The sequence below is a fragment of the Mytilus trossulus genome, chromosome 1 (genome assembly GCF_036588685.1).
Source record: "Mytilus trossulus isolate FHL-02 chromosome 1, PNRI_Mtr1.1.1.hap1, whole genome shotgun sequence".
Taxonomy (NCBI): Eukaryota; Metazoa; Mollusca; class Bivalvia; order Mytilida; family Mytilidae; genus Mytilus; species Mytilus trossulus.
In genome coordinates this window covers 112,470,124-112,485,698 of record NC_086373.1, presented here as the reverse complement: position 1 = coordinate 112,485,698, position 15,575 = coordinate 112,470,124, and the positions used below count along the sequence as shown (strand labels likewise).

Genomic DNA, 15,575 nt, shown 5'->3' with positions numbered 1-15,575 from the left:
TTATTAAGTAAATAAGATATCTCTATTATTAACTCTATAACAGATATCTTATATAGTTAATAAGATATCTTATAAATTAATAGAGATATCTTATATTTTAAATAAGATATCTTATATATTTAATAAGATATCTTTATAAACATTTTAATAAGATATCTTATTTAATATCTTATTTAATAAATCAGATATCTCAATTAATATATAAGATATCTCATTTTGTTATAAAGATATCTCAATTAGTTTATAAGATATCTTATTTAACTAAATAAGATATCTCGAAATTGAATAAATATAATAACGGCGTGCCATATATATGTCTCTGGTTTAACAAAGTTATACAGAAAAACATATTAATTTATTTCTACAAAATGTATATTAATTTATTATATTAACATCTTGGACATAATAACTTAAGTTTAATTTATTCCAAGAAAACATTTATGAAAATTACTGTAGATATAAAATTAAATTGACTGCAAAGTAGGAAAAGTTTCTTAGTTTAAAAAAATAATTTACATTAAACAATATAGTTTTTTTTCTTTGAGCAGTATTATCTAAAGTCAGAGACATATATGTGTATATATGTCTCTGCTAAAGTCAATTCTGAGTATCTGAGACTACTATAACACAGTGTTATAGTAGTCTCAGTGAGTATATATAGATTTTTTGTGTGCGTTGTATTAATTTAATTTGTCACATTGTTGTCATGTGACGGTATCAAGGTACTCAGTCACATGATTCAATAAATGGTAGACACAATGTTTGACAGATCAGTTAAAATTAAAGTTGCAATAATTTTCTTGCATTTCGGTAAGTTATTAATTAAGGGCATACGATACAGTTACAGGGAAGGTAATGACGTTGCTAACGTTATTTGTTATTTTCGCGACGTCAAACTGTGACATATCGGGAAAAGATGCATTTTTCGACTGATTTTCATCATTCAAACTGATTTAATTTGAAAACGAGTTCATGTACCCCTATTTTTCAAAACGGCATTTGGTTTCATTTTGCAGGGAGATTATGTGACCCAAATTTTATAAAACTGTAAATAGAGGATTTTTTTTACTTGTGATAAACATGCAGTAAAAAATTACGTTTTTTCCTCAATTCATGAACATTTGATAAATATGAGTTATTTCTGATTAAAAAAAATGCATATTTTTTAAAGATATTTATAAAATACAGAAATTACCGATTATTTAACAAAAAACAAAATGTTTTTATCTATTATAACAGAAAAGTTATGTCTTTCTTTCGAAAAAGAAATTACGGCCACAAATCTAAATTTCGAGCAAATATACAAAATTTCGACCTCATTTTACTCAAAAAGTAGCACATGAAGGTATATTTTTTATTGCATATTTGATTTAATCAGGTAAAAAATAGCTTATATGCAAATTTTCATGAACTTGTAAATACAGGATCAAAACTGTATCGTATGCCCTTAAGCTTGATATATGATGTTTCCCAAGTTTGAAACTAAAAATATATGCGTTAATCAATGAAAACAAAAGAAACAATAGACCATTTATAAAGACTTGTTTGTTTATAAATTCTGTTTGTTGTTACGATAACGGGTCGTCTCGACCGAATGACTTGCTTGTGTCAAGATGATTCGCTCAGTGAAATTAGTGGATTCGTTCTAATATAAAAGGTGTAAATCATATTTTTGACATGTATTATTTTCATCATTTTTATGCCGCATTTATGGGCATTATTTTTTCTGGTCTGTGCGTCCGCCCGTCCGTTCGGATTTAAGGGGGGGGGGGGAGGAGGGGGCCCCATTTTTTGGGAAACAAATTTGATGCTTAAATAGGGAATCACTGAAGCGTGACTAAAGTGGGCCCCCTCTTAGGCAGTCAGTGGGCCCCCAAAATTTCTAGATACGCCACTGGTTCGTCCATGCATTTGGGGACATAATGTTGCAACCCCCCTTTCTGTGGATCTCATTGGGGTCTAAGCGTGCCGTGGGATTGCTGACTTTTTGGTAAGTGTGACAAGTGAAAGTCTAATCATTGGGGGCGTGAAAACAGGAAATTAAAAATAAATGAAAACTGCTAACCTACATTGTATAAGCGGGATACAAGAATCTGACAAAACAGTAAGCGGGATCCAGGATCAAAACCCCTAATTAGACCCCCTTTTTCCTTGGTTGAGAACCACCTCTTTTAAAATTGGCTTAATCCACCCCTGTAATAATACATGCATGAAATTAACATTCGACAAATAATTATTAGAAGAATCCTTGATTTTTTTACTCATTTTTAGCTCACCTGGCCTATAAGGCCAAGTGAGCTTTTCCCATCACTTGTTGTTGTTGTTGCTGTCGTTAACTTTTACAAAAATCTTCTCCTCTAAAACTACTGGGCCAAATTAAACCAAACTTGGCCACAATCATCATTGTTGTATCTAGTTTAAAATTTGTGTTTTTTGACCCGGCCAACCAACCAAGATGGCCGTCGTGGCTTCAAATAGAACAAAGGGGTAAAATGCAGTTTTTGGCTTATAACTCAAAAACCAAAGCATTTAGAGCAAATCTGACAAGGGGGAAAAATTGTTTATCAGGTGAAGATCTATCTGCCCTGAAATTTTCAGATGAACCAGACAACCCATTGTTGGGTTGCTGCCCCTTAATTGGTAATTTTTAGGAAATTTTACTGTTTTTAGCTCACCTGGCCTAAAAGGCCAAGTGAGCTTTTCTCATCACTTGGCGTCCGTCGTCCGTTGTGGTTAACTTTTACAAAAATCTTCTCCTCTGAAACTCCTTGACCAAATTTAACCAAACATGGCCACAATCATCATTGATGTATCTAGTTTAAAATTTGTGTTTTTTGACCCGGCCAACCAACCAAGATGGCCGCCATGGCTAAAAATAGAACATAGGGGTAAAATGCAGTTTTTGGCTTATAACTCAAAAACCAAAGCATTTAGAGCAAATCTGACATGGGGTAAAATTGTTAATCAGGTCAAGATCTACGTGCCCTGAAATTTTCAGATGAATCAGACAACCTATTGTTGGGTTGCTGCCCCTAAATTGGTAATTTTAAGGAAATTTTACTGTTTTTGGTTATTATCTTGAATATTATTATGGATGGAGATAAACTGTAAACAGCAATAATGTTCAACAAAGTAAGATTTACTAATAAGTCAACAGGACCAAAATGGTCAGTTGACCCCTTTAGGAGTTATTGCCCTTTACAGTCAATTTTTAACCATTTTTTGTAAATCTTAGTTAACTTTTACAAAAATCTTCTCCTCTGAAACCATAGGGCCAAATTTTACCAAACATAGCCAGAATCATAATTAGGCTATCTAGTTTAAAAATTGTGTTTTGTGACCGGGCAAACCAACCAAGATGGCCGCTACGGCTAAAAATAGAAAATAGGGGTAAAATGCAGTTTTTGGCTTATAACTCAAAAACCAAAGCATTTAGAGCAAATCTGACAGGTTAAAATTGTTTATCTAGTCAAGATCTATCTGCCCTGAAATTTTTAGATGAATCGGACAACTCGTCATAAGGTTGCTGCCCCTAAATCCGTAATTTTAAGGAAATTTTGCTGTTTTGAAAGTGGCCGCATCCGTGTTCATCCTCAACCTTTATATATGTTATGTATTATAATAAAATACAATTTACATTTTAATATAAATGATGAACAAGGATGCGGCCACTTTTGTTTTACACGAAAACCGTCTAAAATTAAACTAAAATGCGAGAATTGTGAAGATTTCAGTAATTTAGCATGACTTAATGGTGCAAGTACCCGATATATGTGTATTGTATCGTCAAAAACAGCACAAATTTGTGTAGCAGAAGCATTCTACTGTTCAATAAATATCTAAAAGTTTACATTTTAACAACTTGGTAAAACTGCTATATTTTGGGGCCAAAAAGGGGTCTTACTGAACCTACTCCTTTGTAAATTTTTACTAACATTTTCCACTGAAACTACACGGACAAGTTCATTATAGATAGAGATAATTGTAAGCAGCAAGAATGTTCAGTAAAGAAAGATGTACAAACACATCACAATCACCTACACACAATTTTGTCATGAACTGTCTGCTTCCTTTGTTTAATTCACATATACCAAGGTGAGCGACACAGGCTCTTTAGAGCCTTTAGTTCAAGTAAACAAACATTTAAGCAAGTAAATTATGGGAAAGTAAATCTCTTTGGAAGTTATAGATCCATGAATGTGGGCCCGAATGGGCAAAAAATTGCAGAGTAAAAAGGGCCCCCAATTAGAATGCAACAGCAGAATAATAGTCTCAAAATAAATGAAGAGAAAATAAATGAGTACTAAGCGCACAAATCCAAGCAGAAAAGTTCATTACGTCATTTTTGTGCAATGAAAAATAAGTATAAAAAAGTATGGGAAAAATGATGATAACGCTATTTAAGAACCGGGGTCATAGTCTTTGAAACTATTGACTGGCGAATAGTCCGTGGAATGAAATAGTATAACTTGTTCATTATTGTTTTATATAGAAAAATCATACTAAGGTATAATAACTAAACAGTAGACAGGTGTCTTACAATGTGTCAAGCCCAAATAAAACAGGGTAGAAAATTGTGTATATTATTTGTTTCAGCATCATGTTTGGCTGTGGACAGTCTAAGGTTCCTTGTGATGGGGGATTGGGGAGGATTACCAACCGTCCCATACACAACTTCTATCGAGACAGGGACTGCAAAGGCCATGGGTGCCCTAACCTCTACTTACGGAACACAGTTTAATTTAGCACTAGGTGACAATTTCTACTTCGATGGAGTGAAAACAGTCACTGATGCAAGATTCAAGGTACAATTAACTGATGCAAGATTCAAGGTACAATTAACTGATGTCATATCAAATTGAATCTTGTTAAAACAGATAAATAATTCATAACTTTCTATGTTTAAATATTTTATAGTGCCCTTCATTATGATGTGAACTTTTTAGAATTGATGTCATATTATATTTTTACCCATATTTGGTGGTTCACTGAACATAGAAAAAAAAAACATATCTGGTGAAAGATTTTCAGTAAGATAGTTTGCCGTAGTTTTGTGTTTACATAAACAATCATAACAAATGATACTTAATTGTATAATTGTATTTTGTAGGAAACATTTGACAAAGTATTTACCGACCCGTCATTACAGAAGACACCATTTTACCTTGTGGCTGGTAATCATGATCATAACGGCAATGTTTCAGCACAAATAGCTTATTCTAAAGTTGAGGACAGATGGTAAGATACCTGATGCTTTTTACTCCAGTCAAAATACCATTCTTTATGTAGTACCAATCATCTCCTCTAAAATTAATTTGGCTCCTTTAGATGTCATAGAACTTTGACAAAATATTTACTTTGATGTTTAAACAATAATATAAAAATTACAAAAAATTTGAACTAAACACTTTTAAATTATTGAATATTGTTTTGATATATCAGCAGTTTGACAATGCTAATTTTGATCAGTGAGAAGCATAATAAATCTCTAACAATTAAATATAATTTTAAACGTTCAGCTGATTTTGACAGAGTTATCTCCCTGTAGTGTATTGTTTATATTTATATGGACATCAAAGTAGCTATTTCATTTCTGTTTCAGGAATTTTCCTGATTATTATTACAAGTTAAATTTCCCTATCCCAGGCAGCCAGATGTCTGTAGATATTATCATGATCGACACTGTTCTTCTCTGTGGTAATAGTGATCATGATTTTCTTGTAAAACAACCCAAGGGACCAGCCAATCAGAAGGTTGCTGATGATCAGCTGACTTGGATAGAAAAACAAATACAGACAAGCAAGTAAGATTGTACTCATAGTTACAGATTAACATTAAAATTTGAAGTTAAATCTGATAGTTTGATATCATTTTACACACAATTGTTTTCTTTTTCAAAGTTTCATGCTTTATGTAATATTTTGTGTACAATGTACTTCTTTAACATGAAATTCTAATTCATTGATAGTAGGGATATGATTCTTCATCTGGAAATTTAAAAAAACATTTAACACATTGCATTGGTTAAGTTTAGATCCGATTAAAGTACATGCTTCTTAAAATAAAACAAAAATCTCAAAATTAGAGAAGGATCACATTTGGTGCATTTCTGCATAATGTGATTTTGATGTGCAAGATTGTTTATGAGAACCTGCATGTATGGTCTTCTCATAATAATGGTTCTATTTTGTCTCTGTGTGGATTTATTAAAGGAAGCATGTTTTGATAGAATCAGTTGGTAATCCCATACAACTTGTACAAATATTGTCACCTTAGCATGACAGTCTTGAACATATAAATCAAATATTCAATAAACAACACTGGTAATTTTTGTGTTTGCACTGGTCTGATACTTAGGATGGCTGTCAATGTTAAACACAGCTTAATGTAGAAAACTATGAAAAAAAACTTTAGGAAACTTTTTTGACCGAACATACTGCCAAGCATCCAAACAAACTATCCACACTTCTCTGCGTCCACACTTGCAGTCTCCGTAAAATGAATTCCTGATTTATCAGAACTCTATACATATATAACCAGTGAAAGCTATATAGTACAAAACTAAGATTTGATACTTTCATTCCTTATTAATAAAAACTAAATGTCCTTTCAGTGCCTCATACCTTTTGGTTGCTGGACACTACCCTGTGTATTCCATAGCAGAGCATGGTCCAACTGATTGTCTTATAGATAAACTACTACCAACTTTACAGAAATATAAAATCACTGCATATCTCAGTGGACATGACCATAACTTACAGGTAATTACTTTCTAATGAGTAAAAATATAAATCTCAGATAAACAACTTGTCAAAGAGGGGTGAAAGATACCAGAGGGACTAAAAAAAATCTCATAATGCGAACAGAAATTACATATGATCAATTTAAGTTGGAAGATTGTTTTATGAAATTATGTATCTTACCTTACAATTGCTATTATTCATGGTCATTTTATAAAAGTAATTGGTTAATTTTAATGCAAGCCTTTAGATTGACTAGAGATGCAGTCAGGCGGTTCCAGGGGGGGGGGCCTGGGGGGCCCCGGCCCCCCCTTTTGTGGGAAAAATTTGGTTGATTATACAGGGAATCATTGAAGTATGACTGGAGCAGGGCCCCCTTAGCTCAGTTAGCGGGCCCCCCTTAGGAAAAGTTCTGGATCCGCCACTGTGCAGGAAAGATCAATTCAAATTCAGGAATTTTATCAAATGGAACTAATTCCAAATCAACTCATCTTGATTAATCAAAAGTCAAAGATTTTTTTTTTATGTAATTATCATTATTTTCCTATTTAGCTCTGTGGGACTGAAGTAATAATAATTATCAAAGGTACCAGGATTATAATTTAGTATGCCAGATGCATGTTTTGTCTACATAAGACTCATCATTGATGCTCATATCAAAATATTTATAAAGCCAAACAAGTAAAAAGTTGATAAAATATGCTGTCATGTACACAAATTATTGGTAGAATGAACTTGGCATGTTATTGATAGGAGTCATATGAGTTCAAATGAACCCTTATAATAACCATGATTGATTTAATATTAAAGTTGTATCAAAGTATGGATGGAATATTGCCACTGCAAGCTTAAATTAAAAATTGCCCTTTGTTGAAGGCTGTACAGTGACCTTTAGTTTTTAACTTTAACATTATTTATAAAATTATATGCATATGACATTATATGTGTCTATTACAGCATCTGTTGGTTACACGGCCTGGGTTGAAGATGAACTTCTTTGTAAGTGGTGGAGCTAATTTTGCAGATAAAAGTAACAAACATAAAAACGAGGTTCCTGACAAGTCATCTAAGTTTTTCTGGGCAGAAGAATCACAGCATGGAGGATTTGCCTATGTGGAGGCTCTCGCCACTAATATGACATGGACATTTGTCAACGGAAAAAGTGAAAATCTATACCAGTATGTTTTATATCCTAGGTCATAGGTTATGAATTCATGATAAATTGGGTCATGACTTCTTGGCTAGCCTGTTGGGTTATGACTTTTATATAATATTTTGAGCTACTGGTATGACTTTTTTATACTAATATGTGCCATTAACCATGACAAAGATTTATTTTAATTAACACCAAAAAATTGGTTTCCTACCTAATCAAGCATTATTTTTATATATTATATATTTACATTTTTAATAATTACATTGTTGACTTTTTCAACATGTTATTTTGAAATAAACTGCTGATTACTGTGAGTGAGTTTTAATTTAATTTTTTAATATTTTTTTTATGAATACAATGGATTTTATTACAAGAAAAGAATATTTTTCACACTTTTTATAATCACTTTTTTTAACAGTTTTATATTTAACTTCAAACTTTAAATAAAATTTTTATAATCTTTTAGAGAAAGTTTGTTCAATGATGCTAAGATAAAAAATAAAATGGGGAGCGATGATTTTTTAGTATTCTTTTAAAGCAGGAATTAATTGGGAAAAGAAAGAAAAAAGGACACCTACTGTCTGTTACAAGTAACCTCATTTGAGGTAATATTATTCTTACTGTAATTTATTTCTGAATAAAATTGTCTCATTTACATGTAGATTCTATTAAGAGTTGAAAACACTATTCTGTATCTATCAATGTAGAAAAATGATTACAGGGTAATCTTAGTTGCTTTTATTTAATAATTTTTAGTTGTTGTCAAATTTAGATCATTCACTCAATAGGTCAGAGATCATTTCTAGTCTTATAGCATGTTAGTCATTCAAATCTAGTCATTTGATAATACATTGGGACATGGAACAGTTTTATATTTATATAGTTTAATTTTATTTTATAAGAAATAGTAAAGTCTGTGTATGTTGCTCAAATCTTATATATTTATTTATTACTGAATGTTTTATTGTCTTTCATGTTTCTGTTACAAACATGTTGAGTTTCCAAACTAATTCCATTTGATAATGTTGTAATATCAGTACCCATGTATTCATGCTCTAGTGATTGAGAAATGTTTGTATTGATTTTATGTTTTCTTTTGCATTACCTCCCTTTCAGTTCAGTTCCAAATATGATACAATGATATATAGTTATTTCCTTTCATACGAAGTACAACTCGTTATGAAATTCAATGTTGAAAGGCATTTTTTTTCTGTATAGTTGGAATAAACTTTGGTCGATATAAATGCGAAATAAACTATTAACAAAAATACCAAACTTCAATAAATTACAAAAAAAAGGGGAGTTAATAAAAACCTTGATAAACCAAATGCTCAAAGTTTATACATAGTTTGTTTTAGACATGTTTGACTGTAGGAGACTGTGATTGTCGTACTCTGTGATACTTAATTACATTCATTTTATTACTGTTGATCATATCTAACTGTCTTTCATTGAAATAAAGTTATCATTCTTTATAATATATTGTTGAAGTTGTTTTTTTCATGTGTGTTTGATTATTTTGGTGAACAAGAGGCCCCAAGCCTGTGTCATTTACCTGATATTTATATTTACAATTGATGCATGAAATAATGCAGCCATTATACTTTTGCTTTAGTTTCAGAGATATAAGACAACAAGAGTTTACACACTGAAATGTCTTGCCCTTCTTTACTAATCATTGATATTATGTTGAAAGCCCTAAATATAAAGCTTTACTTCACCTGTCACACAAACTTAACATTAACCAATATAACATGAAAATGAGGTCAAGGTCAGATGAACCATGCCAGGCAGACATATACAGCTAACAATTCTTCCGTAGAACAAATAAAGTTGACCTTTTGCTTATAGTTTAAGAAAAACAGACCAAAACACAAAAACTAAACACTGAGCAATGAATCGTGAAAATGAGGTCAAGCTCAAATAAAACCTGTGCGACTGACATGTAAATAATAAAATATTTCCATACACCAAATATAGTTGACCTATCGCATATAGTAATCGAACCAAAACTCAAAAAATTAACTTTGACCACTGAGCCATGAAAATGAGGTCAAGGTCAGATGATACCTACCAGCTGGATATGTACACCTTACAATCATTTCATACACCAAATATTGTAGACTTAATGCATACAGTATAAGACAAGAGGCTGTCAAAACGACAGCAAACCTGATTTATTAACATTTATTTGTGTCCTGGCAATATCACTAGAACCATAATTGATGAACGGTGAAAGTGAAAATCGTCAATATCAAATTTGATCTCCATTTTGTCATCAGTATCAACATATTAAAATTTAAAAGAGCTTAGGTTGAATGGTTCATGAGTTAATGCAACAACATTAATGGAAATGCCATTTTTTTATCTTTCAAGAACCATAACTCCTGAACTATATAAGTCAAAATTGACATCATTGAACTTGATCTCCATTTTGTCGTCACTAACAACATATTAAAATTTGAAAAGCTTTGGTTGAACAGTTCATGTGTAAATGCACGGACACAACTGGAAACACCATTTTTCAATCTTTCAAGAACCATAACTCCTGAACGGTATAAGTCAAAATCATCATTCTTGAACTTGACCTTCATTTTGTTGTAAGTAACAACATATTAAAATTTTAAAAGCTTAGGATGAACGGTTCATGAGTAAATGCACGGACAACATTTGGTTGCCACCTGACCAACCGACGGACGTGCATCCCCAAATCAATTACCGACATTTTTGTCACAAAAATCCGGTAAAAAAACAGACAAAAACACTTAACATTACCACTGAACCATAAAAATGAGGTCAAGGTCAGATGACACCTTCCAGTTGGACATGTACACCTTACAGTGCTTCCATACACCGAAAATACTAGACCTATTGCTTAAAGTATCTGAGTTATGGACTTGACCACCAAAACTGAACCTTGTTCACTGATCCATGAAATGAGGTCAAGGTCAAGTGAAAACTGTCTGACAGACATGAAGACCTTGCATACCAAATGTAGTTATCCTATTACGTATAACAAGAGAGAATTTAAAATTACAAAAATCTTAATTTTTTTTCAAGTAGTCACTGAACCATGAAAATGAGGTCAAGGACATTGGACATGTGACTGACAGAAACTTCGTAACATTAGTCATCTATATACAAAGTATGAAGCATCCAGGTCTTCCACCTTCTAAAATATTTAAGAAGTTAGCTAGAGCTGCTAGGTGACTATCCCTATGTCGAGCTTTCTGCGACAAAAGTCTCAGGAGAATACTTTTGTAAAAGATTTTAAAAAATCAAGAAAATTTGTTAAACTTGACTTAAAAGGGCAAAAACTCCTTATTTGTAGATCTGACTTTGCTGAATATTATTGATTAATATAATCCAAACAATCAAGTGTCCCATAATGAATATGTAAATCTATAACAACTGCATATACAAATTAGCTAACTCTCACACATGTAGACATTATAATCTACATTTGACTTCTAAAACACCAGAAACAAGATTTAAAAGATATGAAAACATTTTATTTCTTCATAATTCTCTATCTTATACAAATAAATAAGAGGTGTAGCACTGATGCTTCAACATATACCTAGCACTATAGTAACACTTATACCCAGATCCCAAAACGTTCAAACATTAAAGAAGATCACAGTGACATCAACATAAAATGTATTCAAATTACAATTGGCAAGTTTTATTAACATCAAGTAGAGTTGCATGTTTCTGATCCGATTAAAAAAAATAAAAGTGAAAGAACTAAAATAACATAATCTTTTCATACTGTTACAATTATTCTAAAAATTCAATAAATGCTTTAATGTGAAATTTCAAACCAGAATTATTCTTGTATACAAATTCATTTGTGTCACTTACTTTAAAATTAAGAAATATTGACTTTAATCTTCAATAAATCTGCTTAATATGCATCACTCCATATATTTTAAACTTTAAACTAAAAAGTTTGTTTATCTTGAACATTCAATGTCATCAGAACCTTGATTTGACATATTAGCTATTTCTGGCAATGATAACTAAGTCTTAGTTATAACAAACAAGTATAAAAATATTAATAAACCAAAGACAACGATATTAGACACACAAACAGCCTAACATAAATATACAAAAACAAAAAAACAAAAAATTAAAATGAACTTAAAATATATGTTTGAATATTTTATAAACCCTCTTGTAAACACAAGAATTGGAATGAAGAGACCAACGAATAATGAAATACTGATAGGATTATTATGACAAATATATCTTAGAATATGGCAATAGGTATGGACGGATATTGATAATAAATTAAATATATATAAAAATAAAGTATGATATAGAAAAAAATAATCATACAAAATGTGAAATAATATAAAATAGTATGTGTCATATTATGTTACAATGAAGCAGTCACTTCTGTTCTTAAGAGACGGACCTAAATTCTAAATAAATATCGAAAGAAAATAAAGTAAAATTGTCTGATTTGTGCTGATCTATTATTTTCTTTTGTTTTGTATGATAAAATAAAAACAAAATAACCTATACCTTCAAAACAACGAAACTGAAGGCGTAAAGATAAGATATTTATCTAAATTTTAAAAATGAATAATTCAGTTTTTGTTATAATGCATAATCATAAAAAATCTATCCCTTTCAAATAAATGAAATTAAACGAAAAACAAAATTTCATTCTTGATGTAAATTATTTATTTTACACAACTTTTTACTTAAATATGTATAAAAGAAATGATAATTTGGCACAAATATTCTGTGTTTCTTAATATATCTATAACAAAATAATAACTATGGGTTTCCTTTCTATGTCTAAATTGTTTATCTACAATCTGTATTAACTTTTTAACAAATAAAAGTGTATCCAATTTCATTTTTATAATAAAAATCCAAGTTTATGTTTCATCTGTAATATGTATTAGTAAAAAGACTTGATAATCCTCTGGATAAATAAAACATTGTCATATATAATACAAGAGAGTTATCCTTCCTTATTTTCTTGGTTAAATATTTCCAAACATCACAAATATTTGACATAAATATCACAGTTTATTTGGTTGCTAAGTCATCCCTATTTGTTCTGTTGTTAGGTCATCATTATTAATGGTGTTGCTATGGTGATGAGCTTTTTCTTCCTTCCAGGAATACCATTAGTCATATCTAAAAATAGATTATATCGCAAATTAATATATAAAAGTGTAATTTATAATGTTGTTGCTATGGAATTTATCCCCATCTTATACACCAAGGTCTTTAGACAATTTACAAAAACAGAACTACACAGAAAAAAAGAAAAAAAGGCACAATATCTGCTATTATAACTTCCCTTTTTTTTACAGACTTCAATTAGATATTGGATGTGTACTGATTAATATTATAAATCAAGGCTGATTTTTCCAAATGTTTATGTTTGATACAATTTATTGAACTAATGTCAACAAACATAAGCAAGGAAAAATGTAGTTCATACCTGTCATTTGGTCCACCTAGTCCACCACCCCTTGAGTATTCTGGATCTTCAAATCGTCTGAAATAAAGTATCACATTTATGTCAATCTTTAAATATGTGAAAAGTTAGCAAACTTAATAAAGCCTTCCAGTATTGCTTAGAAAGCTTTATCATCCTAAAGAAGGCAACATTTTAATGAAATAATAAAATTAAAATTATACAATGAAACAAATCTGTAGGAGTGTCATTAAATAGTTTATTGGACTATCCTGATCTATTTACTACTTGTTACTGCAATAAATTGTGACATTTTATTCTAAATATGAAATATAACCAATGTAACAAGACTACATATGAACTGCATAATAAAATCAAACCATAAACAATATATCAAGGTAACCAACATATAAAAAACTTATAATTGTTTTACAGGAGATGTTGAAATGGAGTTGATAAATCATTACTGATTGCTTAGACAAATGTACTGTCAATTTTAAACTGTACGAGAGTTGTAAATATGACATATCCTCATGGGTTTCTGATATATGGACATACCACGAATCCAAATCAAACTATTATAGACGAGACACAATCAAGTGTACCGTACATCAAAATGGCTCATATAAAACTATGTCTATGATATTAAGATTTGAGGGTTAGTTGTCTTATTGGTTTGTTAGATATGGACATTCATACACAAGCCAAATCAAATCATTACCAACAGATAGACTGTCACATGATCATCTATATGGCTCATACAAAACCATTCTTATGTCTATGTCATGTAGACTCTATGGGGATCACTGTGTCATTGGCAATTAATATCTGCTTCTTTGTATTTAAAATATTTTACCTGTATGAAGCTTCCTCTCTTCGCTTTGAGTCTAAAATTTCCTCATATGATGGAGTTTGTCTTCTGCCATAACTTGCTGGACGATCTCTGAAAATATATTACAGAGAAATAAAGGTTATCTCAAGGAGTTTATTAAATGTTAACTAAATTAACTCACTCCTAAGTTCTTTTATAGTATTTACTTTGTGTGTGAAAGGGAGACTTAACATGTTAACTAACTATGAAGGATGGGGTAGTACAGAATGTAAGTGCAAGTTTAAACTCTTAGACGTCTGCGCATATAAATGTTGAAAATAGGCCACACAGCCCTATATTTTGACCTTCCAAAAAAAACAGTAGTGCATATGAGCTTTTCATTCTAGAATATATTTTAAAAGGAGTTTCTATGGAAATTGCATTGTTTACTTAACAGAAACACAACCTATACAATTATAGTATACCTTGGAGGTTCCTGGTCTCTTACAGGACTTTTGTGAAATGGTGGGGGATCTTGCTGGAACCAACTATCCTGTAACATAAAAGTTATAACATGTGAAATAATAACTCTAAGGGTTCCTGTAACATAAAAGTTATAACATATGAAATATCAACTCTCTGGGTTCTTTTAAAAATTCCAAGGTGAAATATTTACTTTAATCACAAAACAAATGAAAAATAAAATAAAAGTATTTTTGCTTTAATGTTCCATTTAGAGTGTAAATAAATGAAGACATATTTAGTCTTTAAACGTATATGTGAATATTCCTTGGCTTGTCAATTGTATGTGTAAGTTTGTAAACTTTAAGTCACTTTCCTTGTAGGTTTATTTTTTTTATTATTGAAGGCTGCATTGTGATTTCTACAGGTTATTTTTGTTCTATTGTGCTGTTGGGCTGCTGAAAAGTACACATTTTGTTCCAATTTTCTACTCACTTTTCATTTGTTTGTTTTTCATGCAACATAATCATTTACCCAGACCATACTTTTGTCAGTAGAAGAATAACATGTGCAGTAATACACTTAAATGAGGATTTTTCTAGAGATTTGCTTTATCAGTTAGAATGTGCTGATCAAATTTCACAGAAAGAAAACATGTTTGCTTAAATTCACACACAAAATAAGCAGAAAATAAAAGTGCTCCATTCAAAGCCATTCATTTCAGAAACAGCAGTTCAGATTATTAAACAATAGAGTTTAATGAAAATTGAAATGAAATTATTCTGTATTAAAATAATTGGATATTAGTGAGAGTAGAAGCAAAATTCAGGAAAAATGTGTGCTTTAAATGCCTTCCTCACAATCAAGTTGTGAAGTTGAGATATTTTAAAACGAACTATTTGATTAATACACATTTTTCCTACCAACCAAAGACAGATGTACAGATTCACACAAGATGTTAAA

General features: G+C 30.8%; 2 protein-coding genes across 8 annotated transcripts in view; one reads left to right on the top strand and one right to left on the bottom strand.

Moving 5' to 3' along the window:
* Window positions 1–697: 697 nt before the first annotated feature.
* On the top strand, window positions 698–9,378 carry LOC134698226 (tartrate-resistant acid phosphatase type 5-like). 2 transcript variants are annotated; one of them, XM_063560476.1, is made up of 6 exons: window positions 698–810; window positions 4,597–4,805; window positions 5,111–5,238; window positions 5,603–5,803; window positions 6,614–6,761; window positions 7,698–9,378. In XM_063560476.1, exons 1-6 carry the CDS (start codon window positions 747–749, stop codon window positions 7,941–7,943), a joined length of 996 nt encoding a protein of 331 aa, XP_063416546.1. In that variant the 5' UTR covers window positions 698–746; the 3' UTR covers window positions 7,944–9,378. The 2 variants fall into 2 exon arrangements, with proteins under 2 accessions (XP_063416546.1, XP_063416545.1); XM_063560475.1 differs by having other exon boundaries at window positions 4,597–4,832.
* Window positions 9,379–11,386: 2,008 nt separating this feature from the next.
* The window catches only part of LOC134698149 (trichohyalin-like), a 53,641-nt gene continuing 49,452 nt past the window's right edge, over window positions 11,387–15,575 (bottom strand). For all 6 annotated transcript variants that reach the window (XM_063560458.1, XM_063560469.1, XM_063560470.1 and 3 more), the window contains 4 exons: window positions 14,636–14,703; window positions 14,196–14,282; window positions 13,364–13,420; window positions 11,387–13,053 (listed from right to left, as the gene is read on the bottom strand). In XM_063560458.1, coding sequence (XP_063416528.1) covers window positions 13,044–13,053; window positions 13,364–13,420; window positions 14,196–14,282; window positions 14,636–14,703 — 222 coding nt within the window. In that variant the 3' untranslated portion in view covers window positions 11,387–13,043. The remainder of the gene's footprint in view (window positions 13,054–13,363; window positions 13,421–14,195; window positions 14,283–14,635; window positions 14,704–15,575) is intronic.

Excerpts from the sequence above, each read along its gene's own strand:
- LOC134698226 (XM_063560475.1), top strand. The coding sequence starts at position 747 with ATGGTAGACACAATGTTTGACAGATCAGTTAAAATTAAAGTTGCAATA. Across the intron at positions 5,804-6,613 it reads AAACAAATACAGACAAGCAA|TGCCTCATACCTTTTGGTTG; the intron begins GTAAGATTGTAC and ends ATGTCCTTTCAG. Across the intron at positions 6,762-7,697 it reads GACATGACCATAACTTACAG|CATCTGTTGGTTACACGGCC; the intron begins GTAATTACTTTC and ends TGTCTATTACAG.